This window comes from Branchiostoma belcheri, unplaced genomic scaffold (genome assembly GCF_001625305.1).
Source record: "Branchiostoma belcheri isolate BF01 breed outbred unplaced genomic scaffold, Haploidv18h27 scaffold25, whole genome shotgun sequence".
In the NCBI taxonomy this organism is placed as follows: Eukaryota; Metazoa; Chordata; class Leptocardii; order Amphioxiformes; family Branchiostomatidae; genus Branchiostoma; species Branchiostoma belcheri.
The window spans coordinates 1794226-1816028 of record NW_017803854.1 but is presented as its reverse complement, the minus strand read 5'-3'; the positions used below and the strand labels follow the sequence as shown (position 1 = coordinate 1816028).

General features: G+C 44.5%; 2 protein-coding genes and 1 pseudogene across 2 annotated transcripts; 2 read left to right on the top strand and 1 right to left on the bottom strand.

Moving 5' to 3' along the window:
- Positions 1–33: 33 nt before the first annotated feature.
- LOC109471536 (28S ribosomal protein S26, mitochondrial-like) lies at positions 34–2959 on the bottom strand. Its single transcript, XM_019770882.1, has 4 exons — positions 2619–2959; positions 1988–2131; positions 1221–1344; positions 34–865 (listed from the first exon to the last, which is right to left on the bottom strand). The coding sequence occupies exons 1-4, from the start codon at positions 2849–2851 to the stop codon at positions 731–733; spliced, it is 636 nt and encodes a 211-aa protein (XP_019626441.1). The 5' UTR covers positions 2852–2959; the 3' UTR covers positions 34–730.
- A 458-nt stretch (positions 2960–3417) lies between these two features.
- On the top strand, positions 3418–11588 carry LOC109471386 (annotated as a pseudogene).
- A 4889-nt stretch (positions 11589–16477) lies between these two features.
- Positions 16478–21727, top strand: LOC109471583 (mesenchyme-specific cell surface glycoprotein-like). Its single transcript, XM_019770933.1, has 11 exons — positions 16478–16682; positions 17071–17292; positions 17603–17807; positions 18190–18352; positions 18752–18866; positions 19083–19256; positions 19945–20029; positions 20379–20613; positions 20827–21047; positions 21392–21500; positions 21650–21727. The coding sequence occupies exons 1-11, from the start codon at positions 16478–16480 to the stop codon at positions 21725–21727; spliced, it is 1812 nt and encodes a 603-aa protein (XP_019626492.1).
- Positions 21728–21803: the final 76 nt, after the last annotated feature.

Sequence of the window (21803 nt, the reverse complement as noted above, 5' to 3'; positions counted from 1 at the left end):
TAAAGGTATTGCTAGGTAGACTAGAAATGTGAATATAAGACAATAAGTATAATGAAAGAACATTATTACAAACTGTACATGTATACTAGCCATCAACTGTATATAACTCACTCACTGACTGGTAATGTGATTGAAAAAAATAAATCATTGCCACAACATTTGTGTGCTGTTTGCTGACTCAATGTTTCATTTTGATTTTATTATATCCATATTATCACTTGCCTGTATGGAAGTATTGTTTTGAGAGGCTGAGCTGTGGGTTTGTGTGTCTGTCAGGAGAGGGTAGGTAGACAGCTCATGATCATGGGTGGGGGTAAGATTATCAGAAAAAATGGCAGATCAAAATGTCAGACACAGGAAATGGGGTGAACGTGAAAGTCACAACAACTCAAAATACTTCCAGAAATCTGAAATCTCCAATTTCTTGGTTTGTTGTTGTTTCCTTGCTTCATGTCTAATATCTCGCTAGACCTGGTCTCTTGGTGCTCATTTTCGCATGGTTCAGTTCAGAGTCAAATTGTCTCTCTAGGTATTTAACTCTGGGTGCCTTTTGGACAAAAAATACCACCCAGACTCAATGTTATAAGTAACAAATCCAAGTCCATGTATGCATGAATACCTCAGTGCATCCCTTTGAAACCAGTGTTGTTAGTTTGTTTAGCGTTTCTGTAAGCTCAGTTAAGTTGTGCAAATTGATGGGAAAATATGTCCAGGAATAAGCCTTGGGTTGTTATCCAGCAAAGGGTGTCTTTTGAACGATGTTGCCATCTCTGTCCACTGCAAAGTTGTAGTTCTTAGGATCGGAGAGAGCAGATTCGATGGCTTCTTCGACGTTGTCTAACGTAATAAAGTGTTGACTTGCCTCCTATCAAATAAAATAGAAAGAAAGAAAAAAGTTGTCAATAGATGATAACAGTTAAGGTAATTTCAAGGCCACAAGAAATTGCTGACAAAGCGTATGATGTACAGTTACAACAAAATTATTTATACCCCAAGATCATTCATACCCCTTGTGTGCAAAATTGTTTTTCTCAAGACTGAAATATAGTACAGTGGAATTTGGATGATTTTAAAAGTGAAGCACCCATTTAGCACAAAATTTGAGAAGAGCACATAATAAACCTAAGGAAGACCAATCGTTGCTATGGATCTATAATAACTTACGTATTATCTTAACCTACATTCTAACATTTGATAGTAGCAAGTTTTCAAAAGCACACCTTTTCCAGTCTGATAAGTTCATCCATCTTTTCCACTATCTCTTGTTCCCTCTGTTCTTTCCAGATGGATGTCTCCAGGTCTGCCTTTTCTCTTTCCAGGGCTACCCTTTGTTCTCGCACCAACCTGGAAACAAAGAATGGAAAACAACAAGAAATCAGAGATGTCAAATCTCCAGCAAAAATGTATAGTTTTCTTCTTGGATTCATTGTAAAGTTCTCTGTTTATGTCTGGATTTCTCCACCGGCATCCTGTCCACATCCTGCTGACTCTCTGCCAGCTTCAGGGACCCCATTTCCTGTCTCTGACCTATTGTTGTGTGCATTGAGTAATATCCCATATTACATGTAATATGTAATAGCACATGTAATATCCTCACCCTCATGCAGTCAAATACATGTAAATGCTTAAAGACACAGTCAGTGTGTACTCCCGGTACATTGAGAGTACGCACCAATTCGACATGCTCTCCCAGAGACAAGTTCTCTGCATCACACAAGCACAAGGCACCAAAAGTTAAATTACCTAGAGAGATAATTTGACTCTGAACTGAACCAAGCACAAACCAGCACCAAGAGAACATATATATAGTGTATAGTGAGATATCAGATGTTAAACAAGGACAACAACAACACAAGCAAACACACACATACACACACACATACATAGTAGAATACCTCCTCAATTTTGAGAGGTTCAAGTAAAACTTGTCTGGTGCAGGTAATATTCAAAGTAACAGGTACACAGGAAAAAGGATTTCTAGCCTCACCTTTCCTGATGCATCCGTTCGTTTTCTCTCCTGTTCCACTCCATGAGTCTGAAGTGCTCCTCGTCTTCCTCCTTCTCTCTCTTCGCCGTGTCCGCTCCCTCCTCCTGACGCTTCCTGGCGAGGTACTCTTCTAAAAACATATTCCTGGAAAAGTATAAAAGGTTCTAGTTTACAAATTTTTCATTTAGATGGAAAAGTAATATGGGATATAGAGCACCCCACCCCCACCCCCCAAAAAAAATATTGAAGTGGTGAAAAAGGGCAGTAAGTTTTGTTTTTCCTTATTATTCATCTATCTACATCTATGGATTTCTGGACAAAACCCCTCACGGGGTATAACGTCCAGGGGAATTATTCTATAATAAAATGGAAATTTATCACATAAAGATGATTTCAGATATATATGTATAAATTTATAAAACCTCCACATCTGAAAATACAGGCATGTGCAGGTCTAACCCGCATAACCCTCGCATAACTGGGAATAATGGACGATGAACAGGATAGTGAGTGAGTGCACAAATTATAAATAATTATTGTTGCCCCCCTCCCCACACCCAAATTCTATTTCGTGAAGCGATACTGTAAAATTATTCCACTCACTGTAATATTCTACAGACACAACACTTACCTGACAGCCCGGAAGTGAGTCTTGTAGTTGTTGTACGCCGTCTTTAAGTAAGTGTGTTCCTCCGGGTCTATCGGCGTGAGTTTGCGGACGTAGTTGGCCTTAGACGGCGCTCGCGGGACGTGTCGGGGTTTCCGAAATCGCACGAACTGCAACACAACCGGCGCCGACGCCGGCATACCGGGGGTTTGGGCCGGTCCGTGACGGCACAGGACTCCCTGAAGTCTAGGAAACATCTTCCTGTTTGAGAGGGCAACTGGAACGGAAGGTATCTGACGTAAATATTCGACGACCTGGAGTCAGAGCGTTTTTCACACCATGGGCGCGGCCATTTTGTTTTCGTCTACAAACTGGACAGGACAACATAGAAACATCACAGTCAGATCTCTTTACGAGGTAGGGAAACGAAAAGGATATATCAAACAGTATAAAATATATAGGAAATATTTATTGTTTGATTTATGGTACTAAAAAATATACATATGGGACTAATTACTGAGTAAACAAGTCTATATTGAAAGTATTTTGTAGCCCTCAACCATAGTGACCTGTGACCTACAGGGTGATTCCAAAAGAAATCAAGGTAACTCTGGGTGCAAAGAAATAGCTGATTTACTAAGATACGATAACATATATAGATCTTATGGACCAACAAAAAGAACTATCAACATAAAATGCTATAAAAATGATTTTAAGGTATCCAATGAAAAAAGTGATTCAGAGGAGGGTGTAAAAACATGCCTCGTCCATCCCTCATTTTTGGAACAGTCCACCTAATTTCCAAGAGTTTGGGCGGGAAAAATTCATTCACTAGCGAGGCGCGGTGGCGAAGGGACAACAAGTCGCAAGAAGGTACGACATTTTGTCGATAAATTTCCATTTAGAAGCTATTATGATATTCCGTAGATGATGATAAGTAATCGAGACAGTGCCAGGCAGTATAAAATTGACAATTTGCGCCAGAATATTCTGGAATTTGTGGTCAAAAAAAATGAAGGGGAGGAGGAAAATATTTCGTGAAAAATGCACACAGCCAGCTAGCCGCTGCGACTGTTGCAGGGCTTCTCTTACTTGCAGTCTTTTACGTTAGCCCTAATGTTAGGGCTAACGTAAAAGACTGCAAGTAAGAGAAGCCCTGCAACAGTCGCCGCGGCTAACAGCCAGCGTCTTTGAAGTTCAGGGCATAATCCGAATATCAACTTTAATAAAAGATGATCCAGCTTCTTTGATTTACAACATCGTGTGTTATCAGTGCAGCTCCTTGATTTGCCAAACAAACTTGTAAACAAACAAAAATGTTTTGTTTTACCCAGCGTCTATGGAGGCGGCCATCTTTAATTATGTGCACTGCACTGGAACACGCTCCTCCGCAGCGTCCGCTAGCGCGCTATAATTAAATCCACATCTGGGCGCGCGGCGGGGTCCCCAGAGCAACACAGTGCGGAAGCATTAGCGTGTATTTGTGTCCTGGGGCCGAGAACGCATTTTGCGCAAAGCATGCTGGGTAGCAGAGTGAACTGTCCTGGGGACGAGAGTTTGTGGCGAGTTTGTGGAGAATGCCAAAACTCCCTCCGTGGCTAAGTTCCTTCCGCGACTAACTCCCTTCTGGGCAAATGTAGAGGGATAACGGTACACCCTCATAGCGTCACCAAATGAGGTACTTTGTAAAGGTCCGTTTCATTTGGTATATATAACCATTGTGACAGCATTTTATACCCCAAAATAGGAATCTTGCGTCTTGTTTTAGGTCCCGATAGTAGAAAGAATGCAGTGTACATGTATTCAGATGGCCGCCGTGTAACGTTACGTACTAGCGAGCGCCTACCGCCAGAGTAGAGTAGGTTATCATAACTCTTTAGAAAGCGCAAAGAAAACAAAAACGACAGATTTGCATTAAAGAAAGTTTATTTTCCATAGCCTGGGCTAAGCCACGATCTATAACCTACGGCTTCTCCACGGGCGCTGGGGACGAGCGTGGCACTGGAAGATATTTCTGAAGGTTTATATGTAACAATTATTTAAGACCAGAGGATTGACACCGCTTCCAAAAAAGTACATCTTATGTCCTCAATGAAGATAATGATGATACAATTGCGTCAAACTATTGTACACTAGATTACAGCATATTCTTGACATTTGTTGTTACTTATTTTGAAGTAAAGTTTCTGTATTTGGGTTCATTTATTTAATGTTTTGCACCCAAATTTCTGTATTATTGGAAGCCAGTTTCAGTCATGTAGACCATTGTTTTAACTGAACTTAAAATTGAATGCTTCTGTTCCAGGAAAAGTCATCATCATGGCAGAGAACACATTCAGCCAGATTTCTGGCAACTTTCTAGAGTGCGCAATCTGCCAAGAACCTTTTAAAGACCCTAAGATGTTACCATGTCTTGACACCTTCTGCAATGGCTGTCTGAAGAAGTTTGTTGTAAACCAAGATCAAGGGAAGGAGGTGTTTCCGTGTCCAACTTGTCAAAACGAGACCGTACTTCCAGAGGGTGGCGTCGCCGGGCTCAAAGACAACTTCTTTGCGGTGAGCTTCAGCGACACTGTTAAGGCGCACAATAGTTTGGTCAGCAAGGAGGATAACAAAGTGCCTTGTGATCTCTGTGAAGAAGACCTGGCAATCCAAGGCTGTGTACCCTGTGAAGAGTTCATGTGCGATGAGTGCGCCTGTGCCCACCGTCGCTTCAAGCGCACACGTGGCCACGAAGTGGTAAGCGTTCCGGAGCTGAAGAGCAGCTGATTGCCAAGATGAAATCTTTCAGGTCAAAGTCCCTGCCGACCTGTCCGAAACACCAAGATGAGAAGGTGAAGTTCTACTGTGTGACATGCAAGTGCCCCATCTGTCGAGACTGCACAGTACTGCAGCACAAGGGTCACAAGTATTGGTATCTACATAAAAGCTGCCAAGCCTTCCATCACAGAAGCTCGTTCCAGGCAGCTTTCTGCTGTAGCAGACAGTGTTGCGAGCACCTTAAGCTGTCTGTCCAGCACAGTGGACTTCTCACAGATAGTAGTGGAACATGGCAGTGACTTTGACATCATGAACGTGTCCTCTGATATAACAGCACGACTGGATCCTTTACTGAGGGAAACAACCACAAACATCCTGGACTGCATCAATGACGTCGAGTTTGTTCCTAAGAATAAGACGGAAAGGGAAACGAAGTGGTCCTTGGTAACATCAGAGGTGAAGATGTGGAGGGAGAGTTGCAAGCAGATGCTACCATTCGCCTCACCGTGGAAAACTTCAGCCAGGTCAAGGAGAAGTCAAGTGAGACGGTCTTCGTCCGCAACCTTCCGTGGAAACTGATGGTCAAGCGTGAACATGACCGTAAGGCCATCCAACCCAAGGACAAGAAGACCCTTGGCGTCTATCTGTATTGTGACGCTGAAGCCGACATTCCTTGGAACTGCACTGCATCAGCTGAGCTACGGTTGATACCACAGAAGGCTGGGGTCAAGGTGTTTAAGAAGGAGATTGACTACCCGTTCTTCAGCGAGTGTCGCAGGTGGGGACACCTGGATTTCATGCCATTGCATGAAGTGTGCGACCCTCAAAAGGGATACATCAAGGATGACAAGATCGTGCTCGAGGCTTACGTGAAGGCAGGCACCCCTTCAAGCAGAGGAACCCTTTGCAAGATTGTCCGCGGAGAAATGTTCCAGTCCGAAGCGACTCTCCATTTTACCATCGATAAATTCGACTTCAGCTCAAACCCTGCACAGGTGAGTAATGCAGTCTTCATCCGGAACATGCCGTGGAAACTGTTGGTCCGGCGCATCGTCCCTGACGAAAACAAGCCCCGCATCAAGGCCCTCTCTGTCTACCTCCGATGTGATGCCGACTCCAACAGCCTGTGGTCCTGCAAGGCATCGGTCGAGTTGCGGTTGGCCTCGCAGAAGGAAGGTGTGCAGAATATCACAAAGAAGATCCAACGTGTCTTCTACAGAAAGGAGAACAACCGAGGGTTCCAGCAGTTCGTACTGTGGGATGTGGCACGTGATCCAGAGAGGGGCTACATCAAGGACAATAAGTTTGTCTTCGAAGCCTACATTCAGGCAGAGGCCCCTCGCATCATGATCTGCCCTTGAGGTTTGGCAAATGTGCGTACCCAAAAGTGAAGGAAAGTACATGACCAATGTCTCTATAAGTAGGACAGATGGACTTTTCTGACCACCCTCTGCCACAACTACATGACAGTCTGGGAGAGACCACCAAGGTGACTGAAAATGAAATGTGACTACTGTGTACTCTTACACCTGAGAAGTGCACTGGTGGTTTAGGATGGCAAATCTGCATTATCAGAGTCATTTCAAAGCTATCCACATTGTCTACATTGCCATGCCATGAATATAACTTAACTACATGTACTAACAACTAGATCCCTTCTTTATGTTCAAATGTAAGTAGTAGTAGTAGTAGTAGTTGCACGTTGCATTATACTAGTAGAGTATGTTAAGTTAAGTTACTGTTTGTTGGTGCAGTTTTCATCATAGCTAGCTTCAAAAACTGCACTTAACATTTTATTAGAATTATACTTTCTTTTAGTAACAAACGTTTTATTAGTATTATACTACACAGTTATGTGTAGAAGAATGAAATTGACTAGTTGTTAAGGTTATTTTGAGTTTTACTCTTCATTTGTGCAGTAGTCTTCAAATGTAGCAGAGATGGTTACATGGTTCTGATGGTTACACTTTAGCCAAGTTGTGGCAGTTTCTAGCTATAGGTGACTAGTAGAATAAGAAGGCCCAGTTAACTTTGCTACATGTAGCAATTTTGTCTTAAATTTCGCTCCGCTGTGAATGAGGGAAGCAGTAAGATTTTCATTTGAGTTCATTGATCCAATAGAGTTCGAAAATAAAAATTCAACTTTCCAGTATGTTCAAAAGAGCCCATCCATGTGAACAGGCTATTTGTTTAGCCTATAGGTCAAAGGTGAATCTGATAGATGTAAACATTGAAAGATTTACATATGATATGCCGGTAAGGATGGTCAATACCAAGAGATTTTGTTTATTCTTTGTTGTAGCCTTTGTTATAACTGTGACGTTCTATAGCTCACTAATATCGTATATGAGTGAAATAAACCAAAAATGTAACACTTACTTAATGCTTGATGACTCAGCGTTTCATTTGAATTATGCACGGTGATACCTGAAGTATACGTCAAAGTTTTCTTATCAAATATCAACTTAAGAAAGATTTAATGCAGCTGTTTCAACCACTGCAGATGCCAAACACAGTTGTGAGAAAGAGGGAAACTTTTTTACCAATCAGTAGTCCGCTTCCAAAGCCATGACACCTATATGTCAAAAGGCAGAAAATGCAAATAAAAAAGACATGAAAAAGTATATGGCGGACTTGCAGTTTAATTGGTCTGCTAATTGTGCTGATCAGTCAGAATCGGTCTATGGGTAGTATGCTACATTTAGTACTTTTTCGTTGGCTTACGTGATATGCATCTTGAAGCTAACTACGATGACAACTAGATCAAAGAACAGTGACTTAACATAAGTTCATTGACACTCAAATGCATTGGTCTGTTCCAGTCAGCGCTTGTCACTCGAGACTGACGGAATTTTCGCGCCAAAATTTCTCTCACGTAATGGACTGTTCCAAACATGTTTGGGGTGGTGGACAAAAAGTGCCCCTTTAGTACCGTCGTTCACCTTTTTGGTAGCGTCTGTGTGTATGTATGTGGTTTAGCATCGTACGCGATATAACTCAAGAAGCTATGGATGGATTGTCATGTACCTTGGTAGGAAGGTAGGTCTTGATACATGATGAGACCTGGAACTGATTAGATTTTGTCCCCCTGGCGGCTTATTATTGTACTGCAGTGGAACTTTCGCTTTGATATCTTGTTACTTGGACATGCTATGGTCACGGACATGGATGGTAGATACCTCTTGTCAAAGTGAAAACAAAAAGAGGAGAAAATAATCAATATAAAACGCTCAAGCAAAGCTAGAGGGAGTAGAGAGAAATCAAACCAATAAATGGGTACTTCCACCACCCCCTAACATGTTTGGAAATAGCCCTTTTTACGCGGCAGAAATTTTGGCGGCAAGTGCTGACAAGACTGAGGAAACCGACTAGACTAACGAGGTACGATTTTTGTCACATTATTTCCACGTAGAAGCCATTATGGTGTTTCCTAGGTACTATTGAGACAACGTATTTCAAGGAATTATCTGTATTTCAAGCAATTTGACCCTGTTTTGTCGATATCGAGGCAAAGAATGAATGGAGAGGGGTTGAGTAATGTGTTCTCACATCTACCCGCACCCCCCATTTTGGTTTGTGAATACACCCCGTAATAATAGCGATATAGCTGTTATATGTACATGTACTAGTATACTAATCCACAATCAACTTGAAAATCCAAGTTCTTTACTTTGATCCCATAACATACAGCCAGCGAGTAGAAAAAAATCGAGTGGTCAGTAGTGATATGTCTGCCAAGAATTTGCATATGGTTACCGATAATTTGCATATGCTTACCAATGATTGATGCACATGGATCTGCTTACCAAAAACAACGATCGCTCGCGCTTTCTGCAATAACCTTAAATAATGGAGCTGGTAGCTTTTAACTGAAAGGCTCATTGGTTTAACTATATCATTAATCCAATTGACCGCTTCCGTTGCAGGAAAATTTAAAGAGAAGTCATCATGGCAAAGGCAGTACTCAAGAAGATTTCAAGCGACTTTCTGGAGTGTAAGATCTGCCTGGTGGTTCCCTTCAAGGACCCCAAGGTTCTCTCGTGCCTTCACACCTTCTGTAAGGACTGCCTTCACGTGCTCGTCTTGCAGCCAGGTGTCGTGATCCAGAACAGGTTCGAGTGTCCAACATGCCGGGCGGAGACCGAACTACCGAAGGACGGCGTCGCGGGGCTCAAAGACAACTTCTTCGTGGCGAGCTTGAGCGACACCGTCAAGGCTCACGAGAGTTTGGTGGGGAGCAACAAGGAGGATAACAATAACAAGACTTCTTGCGATCACTGCGAAGAGGTTGCCGTCCAGGGATGTCTTGACTGCGAAGAGTTCTTGTGCGATGAGTGCGCCTGCACCCACCGGCGCTCCAAGCGCACGCGCGGGCACGTAGTCGTCGGCGTGGCGGATATGAAGGAGGTCCTGATTGCCAAATTTAGATCACTGAAGGCAGCATCGCTACCGACTCGTGCTAAACACCAGGAGGAGGAGAAGAAAGAGGAGGAGAAGAAAGAGGAGGAGAAGAAAGATGGGGAGAAGAAAGATGGGGAGAAGGAAGATGAGGCATCCTCGCGCTTCACCGTGGACAACTTCAGCAAGAGCAAGGGGAGGTTGTTCGGTCCTGCTTTCTTCGTCCGTAACATGCCGTGGCTGATCATGATCAAGCCCGTCTACGGTGGCGGCCGCCCCCGCAAGAAGTTCCTGGGAGTGTTTCTGCAGTGCGACGCCGACTACAACGGCTTCTGGTCCTGCCGTGCGTCGGGGGCGCTACGCTTGGTCTCTCACAAGGAAGACGTACCAACCCTTGAGATGGAGTTTCAACACGTCTTCACCAGCAAGGACAGAGCCTGCGGGTACCCGGAATTCGTGCCATGGCAGACGGTGCTCGACCCGACAATGGGGTACATCACAAACGACACCATTCTGCTTGAGGCTCACGTCAAGGCGGAACCCCCTCTCGGTCAGAATGGCACCGCCCTTCGCAACGTCATCGACGGAGCGATGTCGCAGACCGAGGCAACCTTTCGTTTCACGGTAGAGAACCTTTTTTCTTATTTTTAACATTAGACAAGGGACAAGGGACAAGGACCATGTGTTACACCTTGTTTCCTACGCAACATACACAAATAACAATATTAGAGTGATTTGCATCTCTCCCCCCTCTTTCTGCCCCCTCTCTCTGTCTGTCTGTCTCTCGCTCTTTCTTTCTCTCTCTCTCTCTCCCTCTCTCTCTCTCGATCTCTCGAAGCGCGTAGTGAGATCATAATGTATTATCGGGGATCCTCTGAGTCTATAGCATGGCTAAGTATGATAACTTTGTCGAACTTCAGGTGGAGAACATCAGCACTGTCCGGGGGCAACTTGTCAGTCCCGCGGTCTACATCCGTCACCTGCCTTGGAGAATCGTGTGCGAGCCCCAGCGCGACCCCAACGCCCCTGAGCCCTACGACAAGAGCTTGGCCCTCTCCATGCGCTGCGACGCCGACGCCAACAGCCTGTGGACCTCTCGCGCGTCGATCGAGATGCGGCTGCTAACACATGGGAACGACGTGCCTGCGCTCACGAGGGAGATTCGATACGTCTTCTTTAGAAATGAGCCCGACTTGGGGTGGCTGGTCATTCCCTGGCACGTGGTCTGCGATCCACAGAACGGATACATCAAGGACGACACGATCGTTCTGGAGGCTTACGTGAAGGTCGAAGCCGCTCACATGTTAGCCTGATGACCGTCAACAACTACGAGTGCAAGTGTGTGCAAGGACAACATAGTCATGCTCAAGGCCTACGTGAAGCTAGACGCCGCTCACATGCTAGCTTGAACTTTACTTCTATGTTGTATGTTGTAGTTACTGAACTTCGGCCTAACCATATCGCTGTCCATCCGAAATATCGAACCTATAGTACCTATTTTTCGACATATTTCTTTGCTCTATGGTACCCAAGTTGGCCCGAAGCAACATATATACACATTCACAAAGACACAACTTAAAATGAATTACAGTTATAGCCTGGTTGTATCAGAATAAAAAAGAAACGGTCAAATTAAGCTAAACATAAGGTAAATTGATATAGTATATATAATTCTTATGTAATTAAATGCAAACGGGCCAGCAAGATAAAGGGGATGAAACGATAGAGATAATAAATGGAAAATGGGAAAAAAACGGAGAAATAGTATATCATAGTATGTTAAATAGAAATTGTATGTACAAAAAAATATTGTGAGAAATGAGATAAAACAAGGTGAAACATGACCTAAAAGTGTTCTGTATATTTTGATGATAAAGAAATTAAAGTTGTCATGAATTCCTTAAGTTTCTTAATCGGCTCGGCGCAAATTGTTCGTCTCTCTTTTATTGCATAACACTTGTAACAGGTACAATGCGAGGCAGGGATATGAGTACTAGGCCTAGGAAAAATGTTGTGTTTCCGACTTCTGTCCACAAAACGGTGGGTCTGTCGGTAGTGTTTGTTTTTCTTTTCAATTCTTTTTTTTCAGCTGATGTTGCCCAACAGGTACAGTTTAACCATGTAAAACTGAACTAGGATCATGGCTAATTCCGTTTTCTTGTGGAGAAGGACAAATATTTCACCTCGATCAGTTCGATTTACCAGGGTCGACGGGTTTTTGCTTGCGTTGGCCGGCAAACCGGAAACACATGTTGATCCTAAAGGTCTAATCTATTATAATCTACGCACAGAGTCTACGCTATACAACATTTGATATTGTCTGAATTGTACAGTGAATGAAAAATTCCTGCTAGCAAGCTTCAGGGTCATGAACGTGTCCTCGCGCAGTTGGGGACCGCCCGTGGAGATAGGCGTCGTCCCTGAATATCCAGCCACAGTTAGAACATGCCCTGTTCACGTCAGCGCGCGCAAACCACAGTTGGTGAAAAACTCCTGCTTACAAAATTCACAGAGTCACGAACGGGTCCCCACACAGTGTGGGACCGCCCCAGGAGGTAGAAATAGTCCCTGAATATCCAGCCACAGTTAGAACATGCCCTATTCACGCCAGCGCGCTCAGGCCACAGTATGAACATGCCCTGTTCACGCCAGCGATCACAAAGGGTGTCATGTTCTGTCCACTGTGCAGGTCTTCATTACACGTGTGTATCGTGTTCCATGTGCTGTGAACTGTCACTGTGTCAGATCAGAAGCTATCCCGAGGAGGGCGTGTTGTGGGCATTTTTTATCGGCTTTTGGTTTTGGGCTGGTGAAACCCTTTTTCATTATTTCAGCCCAACTTCGAGAGACAAATGGCAAAAGATCTGCTCAGAAATTAGGTCAACATGTCCCCATCACAGATAACCTCAGAACAAGTTCGTTACATTGAACCTCCTTGGTTAGCTCAATGACATACCCTTGGTTAGCTCAGCTTCTCACGGGAGACTGGCGAAAATGACTGGCCTACATGTGAAACGATCTGACATCCGAGCTAGATAGAAGCTTGTTACTTGTTTAGCAAATTCCCTAGATTGCGTTGTTTTCAATGGTGCTGATTTTGAAGTAATATTACGACAGCAGCCTACAGCAGGTAGGCCGGAGTTATCGTCGTCCAAATACAATCATACAACGCAATGTTAATTGACACAACAAAAGTACAGGGACTTTGATCTTAGTGAGGTCTACAAATATACCTAGAAACAAACAAGTGGATACATATCATCTGTGTTGCTAGAAGTCATTGTGAAGCAAGTTCCAACTGTGCATACATAAATTTAACAATGACAATGACAATGACAATGACAATGAACTTTATTGCATATTCACGCCCTGCATGGGCCAAATGCACTAAGCTGGATAACTATAGGTACAGGTATAGAGGAAGCAAGTGTTATACTTCTGTGTTATAACTATAGGTACAGGTATAGAAGAAACAAGTGTTATACTTCTGTGCTATAACTATAGGTACAGGTATAGAAGTAACAAGTGTTATACTTCTGTGCTACGTCTCTAACTACAGGATCTATAACACTGAAGATGTTAGAAAAACCCGAATTTTTAACTGCGTATAACTCCAGTCTGCATGTGGATATATAGTTTTGCCTGAACACTGAACAGCACTATTGATTTGTAGGTTATCTCTCAGAACTTCAGAAGGATACAGCGGTACGATCAGAAAGGATCACATACCCCCGCCGTTTTACCCCGCTGAGTGCACGGTCGTCACACACGTGAATCGGCCCCAGCCCCACACGCGCACATGCGGCTATCACGCCCCGGTGACGTCACGCCGGGAACGCCGCCTGATTGGCCGAGACGACGGCGATCACGCAGACGACAGGGGCTCGTCGAAGGCGGGAACCAATCAAATCGAAGTACGGCACACAGGCCCACATGGTCACCACGATACGGCCCTCACTGTAAAATGACCATGGCACATGGACTAGTAGTCCAACATTATTTTATTTGAGGGATGGTATGTGTTTAAAAAATAATATTAGCCCTTCGAAAATTGTGAAAATAGACAAAATCAGACCAATTTGTCTAGAACAATTTAAATAGCTTGTTGGTTTCAACAAAACTGTTACCTTTGTTCAAAATAAGTTATTCTTTTTCACTACACCCATCACCTAAAACCCCCTTTTTTGGACTTGAGTAGACTCTGCCATTTTACACATACTAGTATCTTTTTGAGAAAGAATCTCGGCATACCATACCGTCACAGAACAGTGACAACAGCGCACGTGAACGGACAGTCTTTCTCCTACATAGCCGCCACAGTTAACGTCTATATAATTTACAGGTAAGTGACATATTTTTTTCCAGATTTGTCTAACCTAGGCTATTTTACAAGACAAGTTTAAAAGTAGCACGTACCACGTTAATAACTGACTGATATTTCTGGAAAATTGGGTCACCCACGTGAACATAGTATACTCCCAAAATATCAATGACGGTGTTTTAAGGCTAACATACAGGCCACTGAAACGAAGCAGGAAAGAGAGTTCTGCTTTGAATATATTTATGTCGAAAGTTTGCTACATCCGGTCTTACAGTACGAGTGCAGTACGTCTCTTTCGTGGTTCGATTTTTTGTTGGACATTATTCAGCGATAGAAAATCCGTGTCCATAATATCACCAGGGTCCATAATATCACCACCTTGAGATATAGTGTGCTTTTAAGATATTTTTACTGCAACATACCCTAGGTATGTACATTTGAGGTGTGCAGGAGTGTGTACCAAAAGTATGTTGCAGGAAAAAAAAAAAACTTTAAGCACAATTTTTCTCAAGATGGCGATATTATGGACCCTGGTGATATTATGGACACGGATGTGTACAGATAACCACTAGTTAGGATCTGCGGCACAATTCTACTGAAATTTGCACGGAACTTCCCTCATATTTGTTGGCGTATATTTACGTATCATACAAAATGAAATAGATGTACATTATTTCTTTTTTACTTCTGTGCATTGTAAATGACCCTATATACGTGCAAGTATCAGGTATAACACTAGCTATAGTCTAGCACAGCGCTAGCACATAGGCGAAACAGAGATCGATACTTTTGTCACAAGAGCTTGGCTGGAATGGAAATTTATGACTACGTCTCTAGTTGGTCAGTAGGTCAGTGTATTTATATAATCAGTGGCGTGCGTAGTCACTACATCATACGCTGAGTAGCGCTCGTAGTCCTGACCAGTAGTGGCTCACCCTGTCTGAAGATCAAGAGGTTGGGAGTTCGAATCCCGACTGTTGTCGCTCAACCGACATACACGTTACTGGAAAGGGTCGCAGTTCTTAGCTAATATAGGACGGGACGTTAAGCTGTAGTCCACTGTTCAATAATCCTGTTAATGCTGCACACATAGCATCTGTCTTCTCTGTCACGACAAGTGGAAGAGTAGCTCTTCACTGAGCTAAAACTGGATCAACTTTCTTTTCCTAACAGGTAATCTAATATCGTTTGATAAAAGCGAAGGATTTAGGATTAACCTGATAAGAAACGATCCTATTGTGTAATCTCCAAGCAGATCCCTTTCGGTGGCAAAAAGACAGTATAAAATTGCCAGGCAGTATCCATTAGCCAGAGAAGGTCGCCGGCTACCGACGGGTTGGTGGGGGTAGCGACAAAAAAAAACGGCCATATATAAAATTGTAACGATCATTCCCCCACAACCTCTGCTTGGAGAGTTCCTATTGTGTGCAACGATATGGTATCACTGTATCAAGTGGCCGACCTGATAGGCTACCTCACGCCCTTTATCAAACCGCCCTTAAACCTAGTACCTGAGTGCCAGACTGTTGACTACCCCCCTGGCATGTTATCTGTCTGTCTGGCCCATTTCTATGTACTCTTTCAAGTCGCCTCTGAAGCCCGGTAGAGGCTAATCCCTACTCTTCAAGCAGAGGTTGCGGGGGAATGATCGTTAGCTTTTTATATATGGCGGTACACCCACCACCGTCGATGGCCTGCGACCTTCTCTGGCTAATGGATAGTGCCTGCTGGCCAATTTGATACTGTCTTTTTGGCACCAAAAGGGATCTGCTTGGAGGTTAGCTATTCCCAAGTATACGTCCCACGTGTTTTTTGCTAGCCGCATGCAGGTCACATTCGAGGAGCACGTGAAAGGGGCGTGGTTAGACTTCCGGTTCACGTGTTGGCGCTGGGAACAATATACGTCAAGTCCGCCAACAAAAGAGTTCTTTGTGATATGTTACGCGTTGCGACTTATAGCTTGCCGAAACGAGGTTTTAGAAATCATCTTAACTTGTAATCAGCTACTCTCTACAGAACTTTAGCCGTGCGTACTAGTTTAATCCTTACTTTTTAGTATGGGTTCCCCCACGACAGTGTAACCTACACTAACGTCTCTAAGCAGAAGTTTAGGCTTACTACGACAACCAAACGGTGTACATTATTCACCTTGACAGAGACTCATGCTGAATAAAATCATTATCAAGTTCTAAAACAAGGAACTATGCAGCTCCAGGTGTCTAAGTGAGGGACGGCTATGGTGTGATAAGATGCCGGTTTAGCTTGAGGAATGAATCCACTTACCTTGGCAGAAATTATTAACATCGCTTAAGGCTAGTACACTATAGCTTTGTACCTATTTACGCTGACTTCAGTCCCTTTTGTAATTTACCCCAGGTGTTTCGAGACTTTTCCCAAATCCAAGATGTCTTCTGCCATGTTCTTGTCCGCGTACCTGGCCCTGCTGGTCGTCCCGAGTGTCCTGGGAGCGGTCAGCCTGCGCCGCCTGTCCTCCATGTACCTGCCGCACGGGTTCACAGGAGACGGCGCGCCGCTGTACAGCATGGGGGACCACGGCGCCGTGGAACAGATGACCTACGATCCCAGGAACCACTACATCTATACAGTCGGTGAGCAAACATATTCCTAGAACTATCGCAGAGTGGAACTCACTGTCACCAAGTACAATAGGGGCATTGTCATTAGATAGCTTTAAACAATGTCTAGAGTTAGAATTTCAAGGGTTAGGTGTAACATGTCGATGGGAGTAATATAGCCAGCTGCCGCCACGCCGCGTGCCTGCGAAGCTGGTGCGTTACGCCGAAAGGCGGTTATACCGGCTATACAGATACAGATACAACTGACTAGCCTCTACCAAGCTTCGGGAGGATTTAGATTCCTGTCACCATATATATTGTGTGAATGTGTTTGAGTAACAGAGCAGACCATATGCGAAGGTAAACACCTTTCTAGTTTACTAAGTTGTATCAGTTAACGCCTATCACATCTAACCTCCAGGCGAAGCGACCATTCTCAACATCATCGATATCCAGGATCCGAGCACGCCTAGGGTGGTGTTCCGACAATATCTGCCAGGGGGCGCGACCGACATTGACTCCTGCGGGAACTACATCGCCGTGGCCATACACGCCGAGCCCCACACCAGACCCGGAACGGTTCTCATCTACGAAATGTACGACCCGGTACAGAACGATCTGCGCCTGATCCATACCATCCAAGGTAAGATGTGTCGGTATTGTCAAGATATCGTTCTACGATAAAGCGTTTTTCAAATCGTAGGCTGGTTCTATATCAACTTCTATAGCTTGTGGTGGCGCATAATAAAGGGACTCCTAACCTAGCTTGTTTCTTTGGGCTATTTCAAATATGACATGGGCACAGCGATGAGCTATGAAATGGCAGTTAATATCTATACCAGGCTTTCTCATTGAGAATTTTTTTTTCTTTGCCATTCTTACTGCCTTTAATTGTATTGTGATCGCATCACACGAAAGTTTTTGACAATTATTATAAACCCCTCCATCCACAGTTGGCCCTCTACCGGACATGCTGAAGTTCACCAAGGACTGCCGTAAGTTGGTGACCTGCAACGAGGGCGAGCCGGCGAACACCGAGTCGGGAGACATCGTGGATCCCGAAGGCTCGGCGACGATTGTCGAGTTCCGTTCGGGTGACCTCGCCAACGAGATCGAACCCACCGTTCGAACAGCCACCTTTCACAAGTTTGAGCAACAGTAAGCTGTTTTTGTATTTGTCTGTCTGTCTGTCTGTTTGTTTGTTTGTTTGCTTGTACGTTTTCCTTTTATGTTTACCTTCGCAGAATTGTCTTTGCTCAGTTTCTTCTTATCGTTATTATTCTCCAAACACATAAGGTCATTGACTTGGACCAGACGGCTGTCACCATGGTAACTGGTGCTGTAGCAGACATCCTGTGGTTTTGGATGATTACATTATGTAGCAAGTTTGAGGGGCTGGTCACCATCTATATGAATGGCGGGGTCGTTGATACGTCGCTCTACGGTTGAACAAGTGTTTGTGAACAAAGGACTCCCATGATTCGCCAACCTCATGAAATAATTGAATTATTCAAGGTATTTTTTTTTCTTTTTGACGCAGTGCGTACCGATACCAAGCTAAGGGGCTTCGATGGCTGTTTCCGGAAGTGACGCACGGTGCGGGAAACAACACGCAGGTGACGCGGTTCAGCCTCTCACAGTCACTGGAGCCGGAGTACCTGGCGTTCAGCCACGACGAGACTAAGGCCTACGTTGTGCTTCAGGTAAGGATACAAAATTAGCTTCTATCATGCAGGCTTCAGAAGTGGCTGGAAAGTAGAGATTGGCCAAGTAAAACTGATGAAAATTGGCCGAATATAACTGTTCAGAACTCTTCAATTAGACAGCTAACATGCCAAGGGATTTAGTATACAGTTTGCCACTCTCGGACCAACTCCTCTGTCATGAAATCTATCCATACATTACAAGCTTACTGTCCTGCCTGAGCCCTTCGATATCTGCAAGAACATCAGGTCATCCCTTCGGATTTGGTTGTGCCAATACGAATCCAAGAACAAGATGTTTGCCCCCATACACACCGAGGTTTTGCTTACAGAAAGCTTTCCGATATACAACAGAAGAAAGTCGTTGAGATGTGACGCAGTTTTTATTTTGTGCTATAGGAAAACAACGCCATAGCCGTGCTGGACATGGCGACCGCCAGTTTTGAAGAAATCTACCCTCTCGGGTCCAAATACTGGGGCACGGCGAGTCTGGACACTAGTGACGAGGATGGAGGTAAAATATGGCTCAAACACTCTCTTAAACTTTTTGTTCATATGGCTAGGGTCTCTCTCTCTCTCAGTTCAGTGACAGCGATTACCTGCAGACTACAACAGGTCAGACAGGAAACTTTGTTTGTTTGTTTGTTTGTTTGTTTGTTTGTTTGTTTGTTTGTTTGTTTGTTTTCTCACGCCTGTTGGACTCCCTCCCCCTTCCGCCTGTGCCCTACAGGAATCAACCTGCGAGAGTGGCCGATCTACAGCCTGTTCCAGCCGGACGGCATGAAGACCTTCTCCCACCGGGGCAGACATTACATCCTCACGGCGAACGAGGGCGACGACAAGGAGATCCAGATCGGCGGGGAGGAGTTCACAGACAGCGTCAAGGGGAGAGACATCATGAAAGGTAATTAATGAGCCATAGGCACGGATTCTCTATCTGGTAGCCTCTAACAGGCCTCAGAAGCGGCTGGAAAGAATAGAAATTGGTCAGCTAGACAGGTAACTACGTATTGACTATAACGTTACAGGTATGTCAAATTGCACTCCTTCAGGGGACCAAGGCAACTCTGTCTATTTGGCCAATTTCTAGTCTTTCCAACTGCTTCTGAGGCATGGTAGAGGCTACGAATTTTCTGGTCCTAATCAAGTCTTTCAAAGTTTTAAATCCAGTTCCGGTCTTTAAAAATCTATGGCACCAAATCTATCAAGCTGCTTGAGCAACTGATTTCTTGTGTATCTCTCACTGCTTGATTGTCCATCTTACATCGACGTTAGTCGTCCCCTGCAGTTCCAGAACAAGCTGCTAGGGGGACCAAATTTACACTACTTATTCTTGACATGAAAAGCTATCTGTCACGGCAAAAAGTCAAGACCATAGCGCCCATATTTGACCTTAACCTTTGTCTTCCTAAGACTTACCAGCATACCAAATATCATCACAACCCATAAAGGCGTTATGAAGTTATGCTGACTACAAATGTGCGGAAACACAAACGCACAGACAGACACACACACACACACAGACAAGCCAAAAACAATACCTCCATTTTTCATGGAGTAATTAACATCATTGCAATGTTGGTCTCCCACAGACTCTCTTCTCGGATCCGGCTTCAGCTCCGGGCGCGTCAGGAGAGCGCTTGGACACGAGACGGAACTCAGCTGTATCCGCTTCAGGTACCACAACACAGTTTACTAGTAACTTTCCATAGCTATGGGAATTTCTAAAATTAAGGTAACTGCACTTTAGGAATACAAAAAATGGATATGTGTTTAAGTTTAAGGTACAAACTACAGAAAAGCTAACCATTTTCGTTGTCTGGCGCATTTATACCTGGAAAATCGTCACAATACAAATCATACGTTCACAGTCTCAAACCTGACATATTTTATATCTCAGAATTTATACGTTACCATTTATACCCTGTTGATGACGCTCACATGAGACTTACTATCCAGTATACAGGAATGTTGTCGGTACTATTTTGTATACCCGCGTCACTAACACCGTGTTCTGCCGCTTCAGCGTCTTCGACGGGAGGGACCGATGGGACCAGACGAAGTTCTCGGCGCTGCACGCGTTTGGAGGCCGAGGGTTCTCCGTGTGGGACGCGGAGGACGTGAGTCTGGTGTGGGACAGCGGAGACGACGCCGAGAGGATGATCGCCAGCTTCCATCCCGACATCTTCAACTCGTACTACAATGACGCGGCCCTCGACAAGGACATAAGGAAGAACTTCGACAAGAGGTCTTGTAAAAAGGTGAATACTGACAACAAACTAAGCCATATTGTAACAATATCAAAACCTTTAGAAGATAAAAATAAAATTAAGATGAAAAGACTATACAATGCAACAGGGTGATTGTATGTGGTTTAACACCTGTAATTGATTGATTGATTGGTTGGTTGATTTATAATATTGGTTTTGCCATTTACTACAAAAGTCTTCATGTCTTTCATGTTTTCATTTCAGGGACCAGAGACAGAAGCCGTCGCGATCGGCTCAGTCGGAGGCCAGACCGTCCTGTTCGTGGCGAACGAGCGGTCCTCCACCATCATGCTGTACACGCTCCCGGACACGGACATCATCTCCCCGGTCTTCCAGAGCATCTACTGGCCGGGCGCGCCGGCGGGCACCTGGCGGCAGGCGTACGACTCGCGCACGGTCGGAGACGTGGACCCGGAAGATCTTAGGTGCGTCTTTAATGCGACAATCTATCAATCGTCCGCGGGCTTCAAGATAGAAGTTTGGCGGCTGTAGATAGTTATCTCCAGAGTCTTCTGTTGACAGCAAGGACTTTCCATGTGTCCTTTGTGGCTCCCTCTTCTTCCTCCAGGAAGTTGAAGAGCAAATCTGAAGGGCTGCCTAGTAAAAAAAAAACACTGTGCAAACTACACTTCAGCCACTTTTGTTTTAAGTGTTTAATTTAGATAAATAAATCATATCTCTCTCTCTCTCACTCACTCTCTCAAAGATTCACCAGTCGTCCAGTAGTACGAAAAATACAATGGTTCTCTTTTATTATTATTTCTCCCAGATTCGTTGCGGCAGAGGACAGTCCTAACGGCAGCCCGCTTCTCCTGGTGGCCGGGACGGTCAGCGGGACAGTCAGCGTGTACGAGGTGTACGACGACACGGAAGTAACGGTACGTTTGCCCACATCACATTACTCCTCAAACAGGATGTGCTGTAGCCTGATTAAATCGCTTTTACGTAGGGGCCACTTAAGCCCCGGACGGCAGAGTTTGCGTTACACAGATTAGATACGCAGTAATTTATCTTTACTCCCATACAGGCATCTGCTGGTGTGGTGCTGCCCGGTATTCTCACGACATACGTCACCGCCATCGCACTCGCCCTGTACACCGTATAGTGGCGACGCCCAAGTTCTGCGGTCGGTGCTGGTCAACTCGCCCACGGAGGATGTGTGTTAATGTGGAACTATCAAG

Bases quoted from the DNA above. Each gene is read 5' to 3' on its own strand.
- LOC109471536 (XM_019770882.1), bottom strand. From the start codon at position 2,851: ATGTTTCCTAGACTTCAGGGAGTCCTGTGCCGTCACGGACCGGCCCAA. The intron at 2,132-2,618 runs GTAAGTGTTGTG...ATACTTTTCCAG, and splicing joins ACTCACTTCCGGGCTGTCAG to GAATATGTTTTTAGAAGAGT. The intron at 866-1,220 runs GTGTGCTTTTGA...TTTATTTGATAG, and splicing joins AACTTATCAGACTGGAAAAG to GAGGCAAGTCAACACTTTAT.
- LOC109471583 (XM_019770933.1), top strand. From the start codon at position 16,478: ATGTCTTCTGCCATGTTCTTGTCCGCGTACCTGGCCCTGCTGGTCGTC. The intron at 17,293-17,602 runs GTAAGATGTGTC...CTCCATCCACAG, and splicing joins CCTGATCCATACCATCCAAG to TTGGCCCTCTACCGGACATG. The intron at 18,353-18,751 runs GTAAGGATACAA...TTTGTGCTATAG, and splicing joins AGGCCTACGTTGTGCTTCAG to GAAAACAACGCCATAGCCGT.